This window comes from Cetorhinus maximus, chromosome 18 (genome assembly GCF_964194155.1).
Source record: "Cetorhinus maximus chromosome 18, sCetMax3.hap1.1, whole genome shotgun sequence".
NCBI classification, from domain to species: Eukaryota; Metazoa; Chordata; class Chondrichthyes; order Lamniformes; family Cetorhinidae; genus Cetorhinus; species Cetorhinus maximus.
In genome coordinates, this window is record NC_135896.1 from 42,036,949 (window position 1) to 42,059,046 (window position 22,098).

The 22,098-nt window shown below is 42.7% G+C and overlaps 1 protein-coding gene across 1 annotated transcript in view; it reads left to right on the top strand.

Moving 5' to 3' along the window:
- The first annotated feature begins 56 nt into the window (after positions 1–56).
- LOC144693568 (inverted formin-2-like) overlaps positions 57–22,098 on the top strand; it is a 35,601-nt gene continuing 13,559 nt past the window's right edge. The window contains exons 1-8 of the mRNA XM_078563410.1: positions 57–169; positions 503–635; positions 1,912–2,047; positions 2,360–2,716; positions 6,303–6,439; positions 16,169–16,230; positions 21,466–21,568; positions 21,653–21,738. Of these exons, the coding sequence (XP_078419536.1) occupies positions 57–169; positions 503–635; positions 1,912–2,047; positions 2,360–2,716; positions 6,303–6,439; positions 16,169–16,230; positions 21,466–21,568; positions 21,653–21,738 (1,127 nt within the window). The remainder of the gene's footprint in view (positions 170–502; positions 636–1,911; positions 2,048–2,359; positions 2,717–6,302; positions 6,440–16,168; positions 16,231–21,465; positions 21,569–21,652; positions 21,739–22,098) is intronic.

The window sequence follows — 22,098 nt, forward strand, 5'->3', positions numbered from 1 at the left end:
AGTCTCTGCTTACACAATTCAATTTAGTGTATTTCTTTAACCAGTATATGAGCCCCATGTACAACATTCACTGCAAGCATCAGGCCAGAAATAAAAGTTTTGCACTTGTGTATAAATTGTACCTTGAGATTCACAGGCTGGAAAATGTTGAAAAGCTCACCCTGAAGAAGTACTGCTTTTCTCTCCGACAGGATTTCCACTTATCTCTTTTGCCCTGTTCACCTTCATTGCTTTCCATCTCCCTCCTAGTGTTTGCCACCTACCGCTGGCCTTCTATCCACCTTCGCCTGTTCTACCCCCCCTTACTCAGTATCTATTTCACCACATCTCCGCCTCCCTTTAGATCTGAAGAAGAGTCATATGGACTCGAAATGTTATCTCTACCTCTCTCTCCATAGATGCTGTCAGACCTGCTGAGTTTTTCCAGCATTTTTTGTTTTCATTTCGGATTTCCAGCATCCGCAGTATTTTGCCTTTATAATTTAAGCTAGTTTATTTTCAGGGAAAAGGATGATGCAGATCTATTGATTCAGTGTTCAAAATTTGAGGAAGCCAAGGCAGAAGATGATGAAGAGCTAACAAACATTTATGATATGAATTGCCATAAAGAGGTTTTTGCAGCATTATTTAATAAAGTAAGACCATAATCTGTTATATTGCACCAGAAACTGTACATTAAATGTAATTATAGACATGTAAACAGGGTCATCATCTGTTCTTGATATTATAATTACAGCTAAATGTGCTAGTTCTTAAATTATCACGTACTATCATTTGCTGTCAAAATAACAGTGAGGCTAATGACGCGTGCTGTTATTTATGCACAAATGCATCAGCAACTTCAAACTAGGGCCAATGCCCAGTTAAACACAGAAATATGAACATACAAACATACGAATTAGGACCAGGAATAGGCCATTCAGCTCCTTGAGTCTGCTCTGCCATTCAGTAAGATTATCCAAAAGCTGCTATTTAAGATGTGTTAATCCTCCATTACTTTTTCAGAAATGATATGTCGCTGTTTGCCTCACTATTGAAATGCACTGGATGGCATAAATTTGATATCATTTGCACATTCAATATGAACTAAGCTCACAACAGAAAGTTATTATTGTCCATTTCAGATCAAAACCCTTTTAAAAATGTGGTAAGTGTTGATCACTGCCAAACAACCTCTCTGGCACTGAAAAGTAACACTGCTGAGTGGACATGTGTAGTTGTGACCTTGGAAGCACTTAAAACACAAAATTGTGGAAGTGCTCAGCTCAGAGCTAGCTGCGAACAATGCGTTCAAGTACCTTGGAGGTTTTAATAGGCAATAATTGAAAGTTGGAAGGGTCAGGTGCTGGTATATAAGGCTTTCTGCCTGTCCAGCACACCACCAACTTTATTAACTTTCATGCATATGAACCCCTACTGCAGTGTAGCATTTTTCTCAGATTGTCCCATTTGTTTCTTAGAGATCAATTACTGACATTAATGTAGAGTGACTATTTTGATCATGATTGTGGTTTATGACATATTTTAGCAAATGGGAAATAATTTAAGATTATTTTTGTGTAATTGCATACCTGGAACATAACGCATTCAACCCATGTATTTATCTCTTTAGCACCGCTCTTGCCCACACGATAAACTGTATCTTTGCAGCAGCTTTTAATTGCTCCAAATTTGCTTTGTATACTGCCTTAGAAACCTCTTCCTTCATCAAGCAGCTCTCCTTTCCTAAATTGGTTGCTGCTTTGTGGATGAGTAAATAGCATCATGGGTGGAAAGTTTAAACAAATAAAAAGGGTGAAAAATAATTTGATCTGAAAAGGAAAATGCTCCTTTTGCACTCTTTATGTTTCCTCAGAGCTTTATTTACATTTACACCCAGTAAAGGCATTTTCACCTTGCTTTCAATTCTAGGTGAGCACCTCACCAGCCTCTGCTCAGCTGCTGTCAATTCTCCAGGGGCTTCTGCAACTGGAACCATCTAACAGTGCCCTGCTCTGGGAAGTCCTAGAAATCTTGGTGAATCGAGCCATCCTAATCATTGACGACAGTAAGGAAAGATTATTTGATAAAATAACTACAATTAAAAGGTAGTTTCTATATATAGTTGAATGTAAATAATTGCTTATGGTCTTCTAGAAAAAATCAGAATGCTCTGCACTTGTTCAATTTTACTAGTTTATTATTACATGTTGAAATTCAATGTAAGCTTTAACAATTATATCAGTTACTACCTTAAATTAGTTGGATGTATGAAATTTAGGTTGAAAACTTATTTCTTCCTGTGTTTACAATTCCAAGTAGTTTTATGATTTTAAAACACGTTGAACTATTAATACATCCAATGCCTTTCTTTGCACAGGTCCAGAAAGTGATGCTGATACAATCATGAAAAGGCTCTTATCAGTTAAACTGAAAACAAATGATGACACAGTGAAGGACGAATTGATTGTTAGTAAACCTGAAAACCATGATTGTATTGAACCTAAGTCTTCAACTGAAGAAAGTCTGGAGTGTATTTACTCTACCACCACCCTATTTGTACCACCTCCTCCTCCACCTGCTCCTCCCCCTGCACCACTATTTCTACCTCCTCCACCTGCTCCTCCCCCTGCACTATCTGGATCCCTTCCTACAACTTCTGACAAGACCAGTATCCCACAACCAACATTGCGGATGAAAAAACTGAGTTGGCAAAAACTCTCTAACACAGTTTCAGGTATGTGTGTGATATGTCCCTTTTCAATGTGAGAGTGCCTGTTACGATCCGGTCAGGGACCGTTAACATTTAAAGAAGAAATCCAAACAAACACTGGGATATGCATAGAACACAAGACCACAAGATCACACAAATAGGAGCAGGAGTAAGGCACTCGGCCCCTCGAACCTGCCCCACCATCCAATGAGATCATAGGTGACCTGATTGTTCCCTCAACTCCACTTTCCTGTCTTCCCCACATAACCTTTGACTCCCTTGTCGATCAAAAATCTATCTAACTCAGCCTTGAATTTTTTCAATGACCCGGATTCGACTGCTCTCTGGGAAGAGAATTCTGCAGACCAACGACCCTTTGAAAGAAAATAATTCTCCTTGTCCCACTCTTAAATGGAAGGTCCTAATTTTTAAACTGTGTTCCCTAGTTCTAGACTCCCCTACAAGGGAAAACATCCTCTCAGCATCCACCCTATCAAGCCCCATCAGAATCTTATATGTTTCAATAAGATCACCTCTCATTCTTATAAACTCCAGTGGGTATAGGACCAACCTGCTGAACCTTTCCTCATAAACTAGCCCCTTCATCCCAGGAATCAGTCAAGTGAACCTTCACTGAACTGCTCTGATGCAATGATATCCCTTCTTAAGTAAGGATACCAAAACTGTACACAGTACTCCAGATACGGTCTCACTGTACAACTGTAGCAACACTTTCATACTTTTATACTCTATTCCCTTTGCTATAAATGCTAATATTCAATTTGCCTTCCTAATCACTTGCTATACCTGCATACTTTTTATGATTCATGTAAGGACACCCAGACCCCTCTTTACCACTGAGTTCCGCAGTCTCTTTCCATTTAAATAATATACTGCTTTTCTATCTTCTTTCCAAATTGGAGAAGTTCACACTTTCCAATATTATATTCCATCTGCCAAATGTTTGCCCACTCATTTAACTTATCTAAATCCTATTATAGACTCTTTATGTCCTCTTGGCAACTTACTTCCCCGATTTGCAAAAGAAGCAAATGTGATGTGAGAAAACACGTTCTCACACAGCCAGTAGTTCGAGTCTGGGATGCACTGCCTGGAAGTGTGTTGGAGGCAGGTTCAATTGAGGCATTTGAGAGGGCAACAGATGATTATTTGAATAGAAACAATGTGCAAAGGTACAGGGGAAAAGCAGGAGAATGGCACAAAGTCATGATGCTTAGCTGGTGCAGACACGATGGGCTGAATGGCCTCCTTTTGCGCCATAACAATTTTGTCATTCTGTGATTCTATCTTTCTGTCATCAGCAAATTTAGCAACCAAACATTTGGTCCTTTCATCCAAGTCATTGATATAGATTGTAAATAGCTGAGGCCCCAGCACTGATCCCTGTGGCACTCCACTAGTTAGAGCTTGCCAGCCCAAATATGACCCATTTATCACTACTTTCTGCTTCCTGTTAGCTAACCTATCCTCTATTCATGCTAATATGTTACCCTCTACACCACAAGCTTTTATTTTGTTCAGTAACTCTTGATGTGGTACTTTATCAAACATTTTTTGGAATTTCAAGTACATCACATCTACAGGTTCTCCTTTATCCACCTTGCTTGTTACTTCCTTAAAGAACTCTAATAAATTAGTCAAAAACAATTTCCCTTTCACAAAACCACATTGATTCTACCTTATAGCATTATAGTTTTCTAAATGTCCTGCTATTACCCATATTGCTACCCTCCTCTATTGCCTTATCATTTCTCTTTAATTTCCCACACCTCTCCTCAAGTGATCTTTCACTCCTACAATTCAGTTTAAATCTCTTTCTACCATCCTAGTTATACAATCCACCAGTCTCAGCATGGTTCAGGTGAAGACCATCCCAACAGTACAGCTCATATATTCCTCAATCCTGATGTCAGTGCCCCATGAATTGAAACCCATTTCTCCCACACCAATCTTTGAGACACACAATTAACTCTCCAATGTTATTTAACCTTTGCAAATTCCTCATGGCTCAGGGAACAACCCACAGATTATTACCTTTGTGGTTTGGTTTTTGAATTTAACCCCTAGCTGTTCATAATCCCTAAGCAGAACCTCTCTCCTAACCTTAAAATGTCACTGGCACCCATGTGAACCACAACAACTAGAATCTCCCCTTCCACTGCAAGTTCCTCTCCGGCCCCAAAGAGATGCCCCGGACCCTGGCACTGGGCAGGCAATGCAGCCTTCTGGATTTATGCTTACGGCTGCAAAGAATTGTGTCTATCCCCCTGACTATACTGTCCCCTACTATCACAACATTCCCGTTCCCCCCACTTGAATGGCTGCCTGAACCACAATGCCATGACGTGTTCGCTCATCCACTCTGCAGCCTCTGCCCTCATCCATACAAGTTGCAAGGACCTCAAACTTGTTGGGCAATTGCAAGGGCTGAGGCTCCTCCACTTCTACCTTCTTGATCCCCATACCTGCTTCACTAGCAGTCACACCATCCTGTCCCTGACTTTGGACTAAATCAGAAGATCCTAGCCTAACGAGTGTGACTGTCTTCTGGAACAAAGTGTCCAGGTAACTTTCCTGCTCCCCAAAGCATCGCAGTGTCTGAAGCTCTGCCTCCAGCCCATTAACTCTGAGACAAAATTCCTTGAGCTGCAGACATTTACAACATACATGGTTGCCGTGGATCACACTGGCACCCACCAGTACCCACATACTTCATCTGCAACACATCACCTGCCAGGCACCCTTATTGTGTTTTAATTTATTAATTAATTTTATTAATTAAATCTTAACTAATGCCTCTAGTCCAGCTTGTGCTTATATTCTTATTATTTCAATTAATGTTCTACTTAACCCAATTGAAATTCCCTAGCTTAAATAAGATAAAGTAGAAAATACTAGCCAAACCAATCACTAACCTGCTTTCCTGTCCTGCCACATTTGATTTTTTTCTGAATGCAGGCTCTGAACCCACAGACTGGCTATTGACAGCTCTTTAATACCCAGCTCTCCTGCTGCTCACGCGGTGAAATCTCATTCTCTATGGAGCTCTTTTATACCCCGCTCTCGCCACTCACAAAGTAGCCCAGTCAAGGCTCTTCTTCCAACTTTCTCTTGACTTGTGGAATCGCACATCTGACCAGCATTTACATAATCTCACACCTCTGATAAGGAATTCAGTAGACTGAGGAGGCGCTTTATACATCATACCATTCTGTGATGCTGTGTCACCCATAATATTCCTCATAAGAAAAATTCATATTTCTCATAGGATTTACTATTCTTTCATAAACTTCATCAAAGATTTACTTTCTTGTCCCACTACATTTCCACTTTCATGCATCTGTTCTGAGCTGTAGGATTGTGCAATGATGCCAATACTTTCTTCAAGCCACATTATGGCCCCATACAGGAAGGAGCCTTGTTGCGTGTGGTGGAAATCACTCCATGAAGAAAAGTGAGTTTAAATGACAGTAAAATCTACAATCCTTCTGGATTTTGCTGCTACTGGAGTAACCTTCCCAATCTCGGTTCAGTAACATATCCCACTGTGTAGTGATTCATATAAAATTTCAAATCTTTGTTATTTCAGAAAGGAATTCTTTATGGTCACTTAGCCAAAGTAATTCTATAAATCCTGATTATGACAGCATTGAACTCCTTTTCTGCTTCACATCATCGCAAACAAAAGACAAAGATCAAGCCCTCTTCAAAAAAGAGTCAAAGGAGGTAATTACAGAATAATGCATTATTTTAAGGGAAGCATGATATAACAGTTCAGTTCTGCTCTTCTGATGATGTTATAGTTTCTATGAGAAACTCAAATAATTTGTGATGGTAAGAATGCATTTCCACCTGAGCATATTATTATATATCCTTTAAATGTCAACCTTTGCTCAATGGTAGCAGCCCCACCTCCTGACTGTGGGTTCAAGCTTTATTCCAGAGACAAACACATAATCTAAGCTGCTACTTCAGTGCACTGCTGCACCATCAAAGGACGGGTAAGTCGGCGTGATCCCGTTGGGCAGCGAGTCGGATTTGTCCGCCCAATTTTCTGCTTTTCATCTCATTAATTATGCATCAATGAGGAGCTTGTCAAATCTTGTGACGGGGCGGGCAGGGATTCGTCTGCTTCGCCGTTACCTCATGGGGTCAAAGGTCTTGACGCCATACTTAAACGTTACCCGCACAGACATTCATTCAGGCCAGGTGTGTTGTTTAGTTCTTCTTCACCATGGCACCCAAAAGAACAAAACCCTCCACTCCACAGTTCAGCGAGGTCTCTCTGGGGATTCACCTCCTGGCCGTCCAGGAAAGGCAGGAAGTCCTCCCACCACAGCACGATGGCCTGGGAGGAGGTCTCCTGGGAGGTCAGTGTCCATGGCCAACAGAAAAGGACCACCCTGCAGCACAGGGCATGAATGAATGAACTGATGTGCTCCACCAGGTAAGTGAATCTCCTACTCACTTCAAGCTCACACTTTCAAAAGGGCATCAAGCCATCTAAGGGTTAAAGTCCACAGGGACGCCACACATTACTAGCAGATGGGAAATCAGCCCAACATGTCTGCCAGCCACTTAGAGCTCAGCATCTCACTTAACATCCTGCACACACCTTAATCCTTCACTGGGGTGGGCTCAGCACACACAACAGACACGTCTGCTTCTGAACTGCTCTTTCATCCATAGTGCTTATGGCCAATCCATGTGTCTTTATGCTGGACAAGATGTCCCACATCAGAAGGGAAGGTGCGAAGACCAGAGTGGGGATTCCAGAGCTGAGAAATTCCCCACCCATGAGGAGCAGATGGCTGAGCTCACTGCCGAGTATAGAGATCATTCCTGCGCAAAGGGCGATATCGGCCCTCCCAGCAAGCCAGTGAGAGTTCATCCAGTATCAACAAGATGGGAACAGTGACTGTGAGTGACCTACAATGTAGGAGCCTGTCTAGTCAATCACTAATTATCTCTTCTGTCTATTCCAGCTACCAGGAAGAAAAGGCAGAGGGAGAGCTCCAGCAAGCCCCTCAGCCTCAGCCCCCAGGCCACCTCAGCCGAGGAGGCAGAGGAGCCATTTATTGAAGACCCGTCACTGCATACACCTGCACGCTCCACCAGCGCAGTTACATGCACCTTGACGGGTCCGAGTTCTAGAGGAGGCTCGGGTTGATAATCTGGTTATCACCTCACAGACACTGGTTAACAGCAGGTGGAGGCCATCAAAGCTGAAATTTATGACACTTGGAGGACTGCTGGAGACCAGGCCCCTGCTGAGTCCAAGTCCCATGATGAGCCTCTGGAATCGACTCCAAGAGAAATGTTGGAGATGCAGCAACAGGCAGGGGAACATCAGGAGAGTTCTCAGAAGCTGTCAACAGACTGGAATGAAGGATAGAGGAGTCCGTCAATGTTTTGTCAGATGTCATGGCTCTGGCATGCGAGTGCATCGAAATATCTGGGAAGGGTGGCAGCTGCCTTGGAGACCCAGATCCAGCAGGTTCTGTCAGAATTGCACTCAGACCTTAACACCATCACTCTAGCCATGGGCGCACTTCAGCAGTGGCTAGGCGAGAGAGGGATGGGGCACCTTCACCTCCCTCCAGGTGCCCCTGTTCCTTAAGGAGTCATGAAGAGGCCCTTGGGCACCCACGGGGAGGAGGGGCACCAGCCAGGCACCCCGGGGGCATCCATCCAGGACCCTCCAAGGGTGCCCTGCCATTCCAAATCCCCTCCACAAGTCACCCCACCAACTACAACAGGTCAGGCCACGGAGGGGGCACCTGCCACAGAGCATCTGCCCCTTGGCAGGCCAGAGCCTTCCATGCCTTGGGACGCCAGAGGACACCTACCAAGGTCATCTCAGACAGCAGGGCATTGCAGTCAGCAGGCTGGCACGTCTGCTGCAGATGTCGGGGCTGCTGCTAAACATAGCAACGGGGTAATTAAAATTAAGAAGTTTTGAATGCACAAAGTGTTCATTCACTGTATATAATCTGCACTGTTTCAAATATAGTTCACATTTATCCTTCCCCAAATCTCAGGTAATGAATGTCTAATTGATGTGATGCAAGGACCCATGTTCATTCAAGGGTACAAAATGAATCCTTCCCAATTATCTCCCATCTGGTTCGTCAGTTCCATTAACTCTCACTCAATCGCATCACAGTGAATCGCCTTTATTTCCACATCTGCGACATGAACAAAGACAATTCATACGTGAGAATGATGGCTGCACAATACACATGTAACCCTCAGATGTCAGACAGACACTATTTGGCCTCAGGAGAATTGTTCATCAAATTTAATGATTATCCTGATGCTGTCACACTGAGGTCTGTAGTTTGTGGATATGACAAGTATTTATCATGACGAATGTTAAAATCATTTCTCCAAAGTGTACTTTGCAATGACGTTTATTTTATGACTGAGTCTTTGGGAAAAGTGATATTCATCATCAAATACCATAGGCTTTCATGCCTCCCGGCGTGTTTTCTTCTCCAAGTTTAAGGCTGAATGTTATTCTTTTCTTAGTTCCCACTCTCCCCATGGATGACGCTAAATGATTGAAGTAGTTTCCACTCGGTGACATTAGAAATGTCTGCTAGAGAGGAATGAGTGTATGATGTCACAGGTGTGTGCTCATCCTGATGAAGCCATCTACTTACCTGTGAGGATTGTAATTTGCTCCTGGACAGCTGCCTAGTGGTGCTTTACAGAATGCTCCTGTAAGGGCACAGTACACAAATCGATATGGAATTCATTACGTGACTGCACTCATTGACTAAGGGTATATAGAAAGGATTGGCCTTTGTGAGCTGGAAAATGTTAAGGACTGTAATGCTCTGAATGCGATGCTTTGGCACATCTCCTGAGTGCTCAGCAGGATCTATGAAGGGAAGAAGTTGCCATTGACTCTGTGTCAGTACTGACTGGGCCACGTCTCTCCTAAATGCCAATGCAGAACGTAGACTTGACAGGCTTTCAATGAACGTCATGACTGTGTGTCAAAAATCCAATAATGGCCCTGCTGAGCTACTTTCTGTGATAACAAATTAAACCTAACTCGCAGTTTTGGGTGTATGTGTCGAGTAACAGGTCACTGCATCCTGATGTCCGGTGGCATCCTGGGGCTCAGTAGCAAAATGAGGCCTCTGCATTTTTCATGCATGGGGGCTGGCATTTGGAGAGATGGTGCTGTCCGGATGGAGCTCCCTCTTGAGACGGTCAAGTACTAACCATTGATGAATGTTTTCCTGTTAGCGTCACCTTGCTAAGCTGCTGTCATACTGGCATGAGTGCATCTGTGTGTACAATAGCATTTCAGATGCTTGAGGATGCCATGCCCACTGAATTGTTGACGCCATGGTTGGAAGGAATGCATTAAGTGTAGTTGTGAAAGGAGGTGCACTATTGGAGTACTGATCACATTCCTCAGTGGCTACATGTTCCCTAGGCTATTGCACCTTCCAAGGATGACCCCATCATTAGGGTTGAAGGTGACTTATGCTGCTTCCGTGATCATTGTGAGATTGATGACCTTTAATGATATGTTGATGCTGACAATGAAGGTTTTGTGTGTCCACTGCATCAAAGCGTGAATAGAACTTCAATCGTGAAAACTTGTCTTCACCTTAATCCTCTTGAAATCTTGTAGCTATGAGGTTGTCAGGATGCGTCCGCCGCATTTTGCCCATGCAAAAGCATCTGCATGTGGCTCGGCTAAACCCTCACTCTCTTCAGATTCATCCCCTTCCAAGTCCTCCTCCTCTGAGAAGACATCTCCCTGCGGCAAAACATCCTTCCTTTGTAACGCTAGGTTATGCAGGATGCAGTAAACAATGATGATGCAGGACATTCTCTGTGGTGAGTATTGGAGAGCCCCGCCAGACCATACCAAACATCGGAAAAGAATCTTTAAAAGGCCAATAATCTGCTCTATTAAGGATCTTGTGACAGAATGTGCAGCATTGTATCTCTCCTTAGATGCACTCTGTGGCCAACCAGCAGGTTTCATTAACCATGTCTTCTGGGGATATTCCTTATCACTGAGGAGCCATCCCTCTAAACCCCAAGTTCCCTAAAATATCTCTGGCACCTGGGAGTGACTCAAAATGTATGAGTCGTGTGAACTCCCTGGGCCTCTCGCACAAACATGCTGGATCTGCTTTCTGTGATCAGAAATGAGCTGCACGTTCAGAGAGTGAAATCCTTTTCTATTAATGAATCTCACAGGCTGCTGCCAGGGGGCTCTCAAGGCCACATGTGTGTAGTCGATGGTGCTCTGCACTTGCGTGAATCCTGAGATCACAATGAATCCCACAATTCTGGCAACCTGGCTTGTGTCATCCATGCAGAACTGCATGTAATGGTGAGCTATACTGAAATGGGCATCTGGCACCTCCCTTATGCATTTGTGTGTCGCCGATTGTGAGATTTTACAAAGGTTCCCAGTGGAGGCCTGGAAGAAATAGCTTGCAAAAAAGTTCAATGTGGCGGTAACCTTCAGAGCAACCAGCACTGTTTGCCTTACGAGTCAATGTAGCTGACTTCCTCACAGAGAATGTGGCAAACATGAGCTATCTCATCCCTAGACGAGTGAGGGCGCCTGCGGCACTGTCTTTCACTCATCTCCATTTATGAGCTGTGTCTCCTGAAGACCCTTGGTCGCGCCAAATGTGTTTGTGGATTTGGCCCCTCCTCATCAGCATCTGCAACTTCCTGGGGACCCGCTGGCTCTTGATCCTTGGGATTAATGGTCTTCCCTGAGCTGTGTCAATCAGTGACAGGCCCTTCTTCTCCTCATTCTAATCCTAGCCACCAACAAGGGCAGCATTGCGTGCAGCTTGCATTCTCCACTCCTGCGTATATCTGTGAATGGATACAATTGAGCAATCAATGGTAGCTCCCGTTGAACATTCTCCCTCCATATGCAAGGCAGGAATGCAGTCTCTAGCCCTTGACATTTTTTATTCATTCATGGGATTTGGGCATCACTGGCTAGACCAGCGTTTATTGCCCATCCCTAATTGCCCTTCAGGAGGTGGTAGTGAGCTTCCTTCCTGAACCGCTGCAGTCCACATGGTCTAGGTGCATCCATTGTGCTGCTAGGGAAGGAGTTCCAGGATTTTGATCCAGCAACAGTGAAGGAATAGCGATAAATTTCCAAGTCAGGATGGTGAGTGGCTTGGACAGGAACTTCCGGCTAGTGCTATTCCCTTGTGTCTGTTGCCCTTGTCTTTCTAGATGGTAACAGTCATGGGTTTGGAAGGTGCTGTCTAGGAGCCCTGGTGAGTTCCTACAGTGCACCTTGTAAATGGTACACACTGCTGCTACTGTGCATCAGATGTGGAGGGAGTGAATGTTTGTGGACAGGGTGTCAATCAAGCGGGCTACTTTGTCCTGGACGGTGTCAAGCTTTTTGAGTATTGTTGGAGCTGCGCTCATCCAGTCAAGTGGAAATTATTCCCTCACACTCTTGACTTGTGCCTTGTAGTTGTGGATGGGCTCTGGGGAGTCAGGAGCAAGTTACTCATCTTAGGATTCCTGGCCTCTGACTTCCTCTTGCAGCCACAGTATTTATATGGCTAATCCAGTTCAGTTTCTGGTCAATGGTAACCCCCAGGATTTTAATAGTGGGAGGTTCAGTGATGGTAATGCCATTGTACGTCAAGAGGCGATGGTTAGATCCTCTCTGGCACTCGTGTGGCGTGAATGTTATTTGCCACTTGGATATTGTCCAGGTCTTGCTGCATTTGGACATGGGCTTGTCCTCAGTCTGTACATGGCATAACAAGGCCACTCCTTGCAGGATGAGGTCAGCCTGGAGGACAACAGGTGGCCGAGCTTTCCCCTCAGATATGCCTGCACATTCATAACAAGGGTCTTCATTAGGGTCAAAAGATCCAAGTCTTAGGAACCTTTGTCAGGCTTCTGGTGATTGTTCTCCAGTGGCCTTGACAATATCTATCGATACCCAATCCTTGCACTTATGTCCTGACTGTAAGCATGGTGCCTTGAATGCCATGACCTGTGCGCTGGAAATATGGAGGCTTGTCAGGTCCATATTGGTTCTGCGCAGTTGATGTGGCCCTTGATTGTTTGGTCCTATATCCATTCTGACAAGCCTCTGTAAGGATCAGATGCCAATTAAGGTCACTGCAGCATCTAGACTTAATGGATACTCACCTAAACGTGCAACATTAGTAAAGGAGCCAAAATCACTAATTGTGCATTTGACCCTTGAGTCCAGCACTTAGCTGAGCCGTGCAGGACATTTATCAGGTACCCCTTCAATTGGCCAAAAGTTGCCGCACTGAACTCCTCCCACACACACCTCGGGACCACTCACCGGTCAATTGTTTCCTAGCTTGTCTTTTCAATTGTGTTATTCGTGTGAGGTCGAAAATGTTGCTGCTGACTTTCATCCGTGAGGCCAGCTCCCAACTTCCCTCATCACCTACCAAGTTCCTCCCATCTTTCTCCATACTTCATAATTCCCCTTCCACCTGTCACTGTCCAGCCTCCATCTGTTACCCTTGACCTCATCATTGTCCATGTGGATATTTCTGTTCTCCCCCCGAACTCTTTAATGTTGATGTCCCCATCTTGAGACCACATGTGTACATGTGCCCTTACTTTTTGAGGCCTTTCCTCTCAATAAGACCATCCAACAACCCCCCATGTCTTTTCAGCTACCAACTTAAAGGGTCCAGATTCCTCCCCTGAATGTTACCGTGCCTCTGCCTCATAATACCATGACTCAAGCCCCCAGGACCAAATTCCTTAGGCGACTGACCATGCACTGCACACCATACTGTGCACAACCGTCATTGCCCAGAGAAGCCTTACCCTGCCCAAGACCGGGACAAAGACGTACGTGCCATGCAGAGCCCTCTAACATGGCCCGTACAACCCCAGGACAGTGTCTTAAATATGGCCCCGGCAGCATGGCCTCAGCCCCAGGACAGTCCCTGACTCTTCCTTGGACAGTCTTATAACTCTTGCCCCAGAACAGTCCTTCACTACTCCACTCTGTTCCTAGACACCCCCAATCCTGGCTCTGTCTCACCCCTCTGCTCTTGATTCCTCCTCTTGTCCTGCCTCTGTCTCCCCTCTCCCCTCTTGTGTTTCACACACCCTACCCAGTTCTACCTCTGTCTCCCCCCTCTGTTTTCGTTTACCCCCCCTTGTCCTGCCTCCATCTCCTCTCACATTTTGTGTTCCATACCCCCACCGTGCTTAGTCCTGCCTCTGTCTCCCCCCTCCCCGCTGGTCTTGTCTCCCATGCCCAGCATTGCCCCAGCTTGTGACACAGACACCCAATATGCAGCAATGCTCTTGAAGGTAGGCAAAAGCAACATCTACTGACCCCCCAAGTTATTGATGAAGTGAAGCTCGCCCAAGTATGCTCCACTTTCATACAGTCAGGAAACAGACCATTCTAATTATCCGCGATTGGGCCACTTAATTTGGAGGGGGAACGTAATTCTGGTGAGTTGGCCTTTTAATGAGCATTCATGAGATGTAAATGAATGCAAGTGTGGTTCCCGACGTAGATCAGCACGAAACTCAGATGGCTTTAACCCGTCATCAAAGTCAGGAGAACAAAATTCTAAACTAATTTCCCGCCAACGGGAAACTGACTTTTTCCATCATTACATTTAGTGCACCCGCCCACCATGATTCCCACCTCTGGCAGGGGCGGAAAATTCTGTCCTGAGTGTTAAAGTGGATCATTGCTCTCTCAGATAGTCATCAAAGAGGGTGTAGCACTATTTAAAGAGCAATGAAGCAATGAAGGTGCCATGGTTGGTATTTATTGCTCTACCAAAACCACCAAACAAATAACTTGCTTGTTTGTGGAATCTTGCTTTGCAGAAAACTCACTGGTGTATTTGTGTAGATAATGACAGTGACTATAATTCAAAAGTAATTTGTTGGCAGTAAGATGCTTTGAGACATCCTGAGGATGTCAATGGTACTATATAATTGCAAGTTCTTTCTTTCTATATATAACACTTGTATATGTTAAATAAAACAATATTGTCATTTTATTGTGCTTTTGTGTAAGATCAGTTATTGGAACATTTCCTGCATGTTATGACATGGCAGGTGATGTGTGCCAGGCAGATCAAATCCATGAAGGAAGCAGTGGTTTTGCAATTTGCATTTATTTCAAGATGTGTGCACTGAATTCAGAAGTAAGAAGTCCATCAAGACTCTTAGAGATTTTTTAAAAACTGAATTAAAATATTTACCACAAAGAAAGATTTCAAGCACATACATAGGACTACAAATTACTACTATAATATCTCCTAAAATTCCTAATTAACCTGACTCCGAGTTACACCCCCTTTAAGGCAACAGTCCAAAAATAGATTTTGAGATTTTAAACAGATCCAGAAAATTAACACAATACCATAGATAGTGGAATTCCAAATGGCTTTTCTCAAGCTCCAGTTTCTGTAAACAGCAGGCTTCTGCACAAATACTAGAGGCTTCATTAAGGCTATTTCATATACTTCTATTAGGTCTATAATCTCTGACACATAGGGTGGGATTTTCTGCACCCATCCACCACCACGATCTTCCAGTCCTGCCGCAAGTCGATAGACTTCTGGCTGGGGCACCCCCTCGCCAGCAGTGGGTCCCACCCGTGATGGGGCCGGAAAATCTCGGCCATAGGCTCATTCTCCTTTATATGAGCTTCTCCCTTTTTAACATGCAAATTCCATTGTTTCCCTATGTCTTTGGAACTTTACCTTTCTCATAATATAAAAACTTTCATGTTGCTCATATTCTTATTAACCTCTTTGAAATTCAAACTTCCCTTCATCTACCTAAAAATGCAAATTCCCTTCACACCTTACATGCTAAGTCCTCAACCATGTATACCTACTTAGCATTTTAAAGACACTTCTACACCTTACTTTTGATAACTTCAACTTGTAGTCTGCTTGGCTACAAAATGTAATTAAATCACACACATACAGAAAAACACAACCCCCCATAAACCTACTTTACAATAAATCAGAAAAATATTATGAAAATTATTACACTTTCATAACACTGCACCAGAACAATTACATTGTAGCTGAAATAATGATATAATTGCATGATTAATAATGTCATTGTGCATCTATTTACAAACACCTGGCAAAGGTGTATCAATATTCCTTTCATAATCAATATTCTAATGCTGTAACTACTTTGGCCTGGTGAAATTATTTTACTAAACTGCTTGGTATAAATCAAAAACAATATGTTGTGAAGGTGTATTAGTGAATTAATCTTTCAAACTGATTGCATAATAAATTATTATTCAGAATAACTGAACAGAAAGCTATACATCAGGTTATATTATAAACTGTCTCTAAATCAAAAAAAGATATGCTATGGAAAGAATTTTGGGATCCCTACCATTTCTGTAAAATATGTCTTTGCTCTTTCTTTCAGGTCACATTTCTAGACCCTAAGAAAAGCCTTAATTTGAATATTTTTATAAAACAATTTAAATGGTGAGTCATGCTGCATAATTGTTTTGTTTTATATTATGGTTATTTTCACAAAAATAAATGCCAAATTTGCATTTCTACTTCCTTCATGTTATTGGCTTGTTGCCCTATGTGAGTTAATGGCCCAAATTTTCACCTCCATAACTGCTCACAATTCAAGGATTATGGTGGGGCAGGGGGAAAGGGGAAAACCTGGGTTGAAATCACTTCCTTTGGATCTCCACCCATAATTCACTTGAAACACGGTGGTGTATACGCCTGACACAGGAAGCTCCACCTGAAGTGGGAGGAACTTAATTGTAATATTATAACTGGGTTGATGAGATGCCCATATTACTTTCAATTTGGAGCACTGATGGGCAACATTAGATATATAAATTATGCAGGTCAGCGCTAAACATGCAGTTGAGTGGCTGTGCACCTCAGCAGGGGATCCAACTAACTCCACTTAAATCTAATCTGCACCACTTAAAGCCAGCCAACACTTCTTAAAGGTGAGGTTCCAGAACTAGCTACACTCCTAGCCAATCTAATTCCAAAGGTGAGGTGAGAGTGATAGCCCATATAGGCAGCATTTGACCGAATGTGGCATCTAGTAACCCAAGACAATGGGAATCAGAGGGAAAAGCTTTACGCTGGTTGGAGTCATACCTTGCGGAAATGAAGATGTTTGTGGTTGTTGGAGGCAAATCACCTCAACTTCAGGACATCACTGCAGCAGTTCCTCATGGCAGTGCCCGAGGCCCAATCATCTTTAATTGCCTAATCAATGACTATCCCTTCATCATAACGTCAGAGATGGGGATGTTTGCTGATACATGCAAAGTGTTCTGTACCATTCGTAACTCCCCAGATATTGAAGCATGCAGCAAGACCTGGGTAACATGTCCTCTTCTGTGTTGCCTCTGCTCCATCTCTCTCTCACACTCAGCATAACCACCAAATCTTATGAAAGAAAATAAGGGAAATTCTCCTGGTGGGGACTTGGGGGCTGTGGGTGACTGTGAGAGTGGAGGTGGGGGGGAGGGTGCGGTGTGCACTGGCAAGGTGGGGGGTGGGGGGTAGTGTGAGAGTGTGGGGGAGGAGACAGAAAAGCAGAGGATGCTAAACTACAGGAGAGAGGGGGTGCAGGGTACAGTTGAAGACAAGTGGTAGGCAGGTTTACAGCAATTAGCATTTATAGTGTTCAGGGCAAATGTAGGTTAATTAAGGAAAACCAGCTTAGATTTGTTTAGAGCAAATCTTGTTTAACTAACTTGCTTGAGTTTTTTGATGAGGTAAAGCAAGGGGGTTGTTGAGGGTAATGCTGTTGATGTGGTGTATGGGTTTCCAAAAGGCATCTGAGGAGCACTACACAACAGACTTATGTGTGAGATATCACGGAGGGAGAGTCCCCCGGATATATTAATCTATGTGAGACAGAGCATACCCCGACCTGTCTCACTCAGGATTCTTGACTAATGCTGACCTACAAGGTATAGATTCACGATTTTTAATCAAGTCAGAGAGTTTATTAAGTATCATACAGAAACACAAAGTTACTACTTAACAACAGCAATAGATATACAGCGAGACTCAGATCCAATGGTTCTTGCTTCCATCCTCTCTGGGGCAGTCTTCTCTTCTTCTTTTGCTCTCTTCTGTTACCGGAGTCTGTCTTCTCCCTCTAGATGTGTGACAATGGTGTTTTGTAGCCCCTCTGTTTTATCTCCATCAAGAGCCCCTTGCCATGCCACATTAGACTATAGTGTTATAACCAAAACCGATGATAATTTCTGTGCAAACCAAATCCCAGAGGGAAACTTGGTTTACAGGCCAGAGCCTTTTCTTTTGTATTCTGAAAATGAGAATCTCAGCTGCAAGAAGTCCAGTAACACTTTTGGGATTTTAAAAATTAAAAGTAAAAGTTTTATTAACAAGAATAAAAGAAAACTTAAGATTAAAGTTGCACAATTAAACTTAGTCTTACAAAACCTTCCCCTAAAAAGACTTTCTACTTGATCAGACCCACAAGTAAACAACTTTCAGACAACACGCCCTTATAGATTCTTAACTATAAAAATCTAGTAATATTACCCAAGGTAAACTGTTGTAACTTTAACAGAGGCATACCACTCGACCCCTTAAACTTTCTTCCACTCTGCTGTGGAAACCCAAACTTTGGAAAAAAAACTGCTCTTTGCAGCCCAAGACTTTTCTGGCTTGACTGAGTGGCTGATTCAAACTGCATCCTCTCCAGCCCAGAGCTCCAGCCATAGCTCCAGTGGCTACATCTCACAGCTCCAGCCCAGCAGCTCAAATTGAAGCTCAAACAGCAATAGCACACAGCTAGAGTAACTCTAAAATATCTGTTTTCCCCTTTCATCTCAGGTTCCATTGTTCTCGCACCTCTTTGAAACTCAAATCCTTTCAAATATAAAATCTTCCATGTCTCTATTTTGTCTTTGCTTTTGGATCAATAAAATATAACATCCCCACTTCTGTTTACCTATGGAACTCCTTCAAGATCCAAACATGTTTCTTGTTACCTCTGACTTCCCTTTGGTATTCAAACAAATTCAACTTTTCTAAAAATGCAAATATTAAATCCGACATATTTACTTGTACCTCAAACCCAACGCCTCTATCCTTTTCATGTTTTAAACCCCCCAGACACTCTGTCTCCTATTAATCTCTACCCAGCTTAATTAAATCATACACACGCACACACACACATACACACACACACACTCACACTCACACACACACATACAGCCTTCTTCACAGAATAACACAATACTCCTGAAAAATATTTTTAAAAAACATCCATTTCTCACAATATTCTGTCTTGGCCAATGTGACTGGATCAAGTTGGTGTCATTGATCGTCCATGGACCCTTATGCCCCAACACATAGGCCCCAACACCAGCAAGTGTTTGTTGTTTTTCCAAAGGTTCTAATATTCACATTTCTGTTAATAGCTCAAATTCGCCAAATTTTCAGTTTCACGTTTATCTTATCCTTTATTTTCTGCAAGCAAGTGCTAAGGGCTTAAGGTCTCCATTTATCTCTTCCATTGTTGTTACACAAAGGTGTTTAACAGAGTATGGCCTTGGAAAATTCATAATAAAATAAGCATTAACTCAAATAGACTTCAGTATATTAGTGCACATAATATATTATTAGTTCTAAATTTACAAGCATAAAATATGTTAAAGCCTGCAAAGTTTCAACCTGCATAACTTCCTCTTTCTCAGTGAGTGGTTTCTCACACCCACACACACACAAACACACACAGACACATATTTCAACATTGACAAAATGACATTTTTCAGCAAAGCTAACCATCATGCTTTTCAGTCATTACAGTTTCATAAGAAAAATATTACGGAATGATTATTATCAACAAACCATAAAAATCTACTAATCCCAACATGTGAGCAAAGTTAGAGCTCGTGGGATAAAAGGGATAGTAACAACATGGATATGAAACTGGCTGAGTGACATGAAACAGGGAGTAGTGGTCAATAAATGTTTTTGGACTGGAGAAAGTTTTATAGTAGAGCTCCTCCAGGGCTGAGTGTTAGGATCCCTGCTCTTCCTGATGTATATTAATAACCTAGACCTCGGTGTACAGGACACAATTTCAAAATTTGTTGGCAATGTGAACTTGGATGAATTGTGAACAGTGAGGAGGATAGTGTAGAACTTTAAAAGAACATAGACAGTCTGGTGGAATGGGTGGACATGTGGCAGATGAAATTTAATGCAGAGAAATATGAAGTGACCATCTCAGAATATTGGTTTGGCCATTTAGGAATGAAGAGAAATATCTTCAGTCCAATGGCTGTGAACTTTTGGAATTCACTACCACAGAGAGCAGTGGATGTTCAGTTGTTGACTGATTTTTGAATACTAAGAGCATCAGGAGATAGTATGGAATGGTGTTTAACTGCGATAAAAGATCACCCATGATCTTATTGAATGGAAGAAGCATACTCAAAGCGAATTGCCTGCTCCTGTTCCAATTTCTTATGTTCTTATGGTAATTGGATCCTCCAGAAGGTGTGTAGGCACTGCTGCTGATCTTAGTGTGATGGATTCTGTGTTGTGAGTAGTTGTCTTCTCTTATCCAACTGAGTATACTGAAAGGCTGCTGATTCAGACTTACCTATGATATAACTATGACAAATGTTCCTTTCCTATTTCTGACAAAGATTGTGCATTTATATATTCTCTTTTATGATTGCAGGATGTCCCAATGTAACTGATTGCTAATCAAGTACTTTTAAACCATAGTTACTGTTGTAAAATGGTATGCAACAAGATTTCAGAAAGGGTGATGATATAAATGACCAGAAAATCTGTTTTTGGTGATGTAGGTTGAGGGATATTTGTTGACCAGGAAATTAGAATGCCCCTGCTCTTCTTCAAATAATGACAGAACTTCAACAGCTCCAAGAGCGCAGCATTTCCTCAGTACTGTACTGAAGTGCCTGCTCAAACCTCTGAATTGGGAATTGAACCCATTACATTCAGACTCAGTGAGCCAGGTTTGGCATCTTGACACAGCTTGCAACAGAATCTGTTACAGGACCATAAATATTTTTGCAGTTGTGTGCATGTCTGATTGTTGAGTAAATGGAAAGGGGAATAAGATGGATAGTGCTCTGTCATAGAATAGGGGAGATCTGTGACTTCACCTTATTTTACCTCTTTGATGATCTTATAGACAGGGTTATTCTGTGTGACTTTGCCATATACTCTCCTCCTGTTTGGACCTGTTGCCTTATGTTAGGTCCCATCTTGTTTTGCAACTTGCGAGGAAGTCTTGACACGCTATAAGCTGAAAGAGCACACAGCCCAGACATGTGCTAAAGCTGTAGCCCAATCTGGGTCTTAATAATTGATAGTTCATCATGCAATTAAGTTGTGTCAAAATACTCTTAAGTATGAAGATCTTTGAAGATGTGACCGTGTCAAGTTTTTAATCATATGTTGAAGCAGCTGTAATATGTGCCATATGGGTTTGCATGGTCAGCAGTAAATGAGTTGTGAGATGGGCCAGTGGTGAACATGTAACAATGTGGCATTATATGGGCCCTATATTTGATAAATGAAACCATTGAATTTAGCTCACCTTGGCACCTTCTTAGTTGTGGTATTTTTTTTGTACCTTTTCCCAGGTTTTGCAAGTAGTGAACCCAGCATTGATCACCACATAATTAATACCATGATTTCAATTTAATATATTTACAGTTCTAATGAAGAACTAGCAGACATGATCCAAAAGGGTAGCAAATCTAAATTTGATGTGGAAGTTTTGAAGCAACTTAAGAAACTGCTGCCAGAAGAACATGAAGTAAGCAAGTTTGAGCACAGTCTTAATACTTTATTTTGCTACTTATACATTTATTATTGTAACATTTTAATTTACCATGTACAGAGAGAAAACATAATACTTTACAAAGAAAAAAAAGAAAAATTAGCAAATGGAGACCATTTCTACCTTTGCCTTCTCAATGTGCCCTGGTATGTATGTAACATTATAAATACCAATGATATAACATTGGAAAATTGAAAATGTGATTACCTTATCTGCTGCCCTCTCTCCATTGGTTATTTACTTTCCTCTTTAGATTTGTAGGGAGGTACTACCAATAACCAAACAGGGGATTTCTGTGGAGGGAAGGGGGGAGGGGTGGAGAGGGGGGAGAGGGGAATCGAGGGGATGGGGGGGAAAGAGGGGTAAGGAGGGGAGGGGGAAAGAGGGAAGGGCCAGGGGAAAGGGGTGGGGGAAGATGGAAGGGGGAGGGGGAACGAGGGGAGAGGGCAGGGTGAAGAGTGGAGGGGAAGGAGGGGAGGGGGGAAGAGGGGACGGGGCAGGGGAAA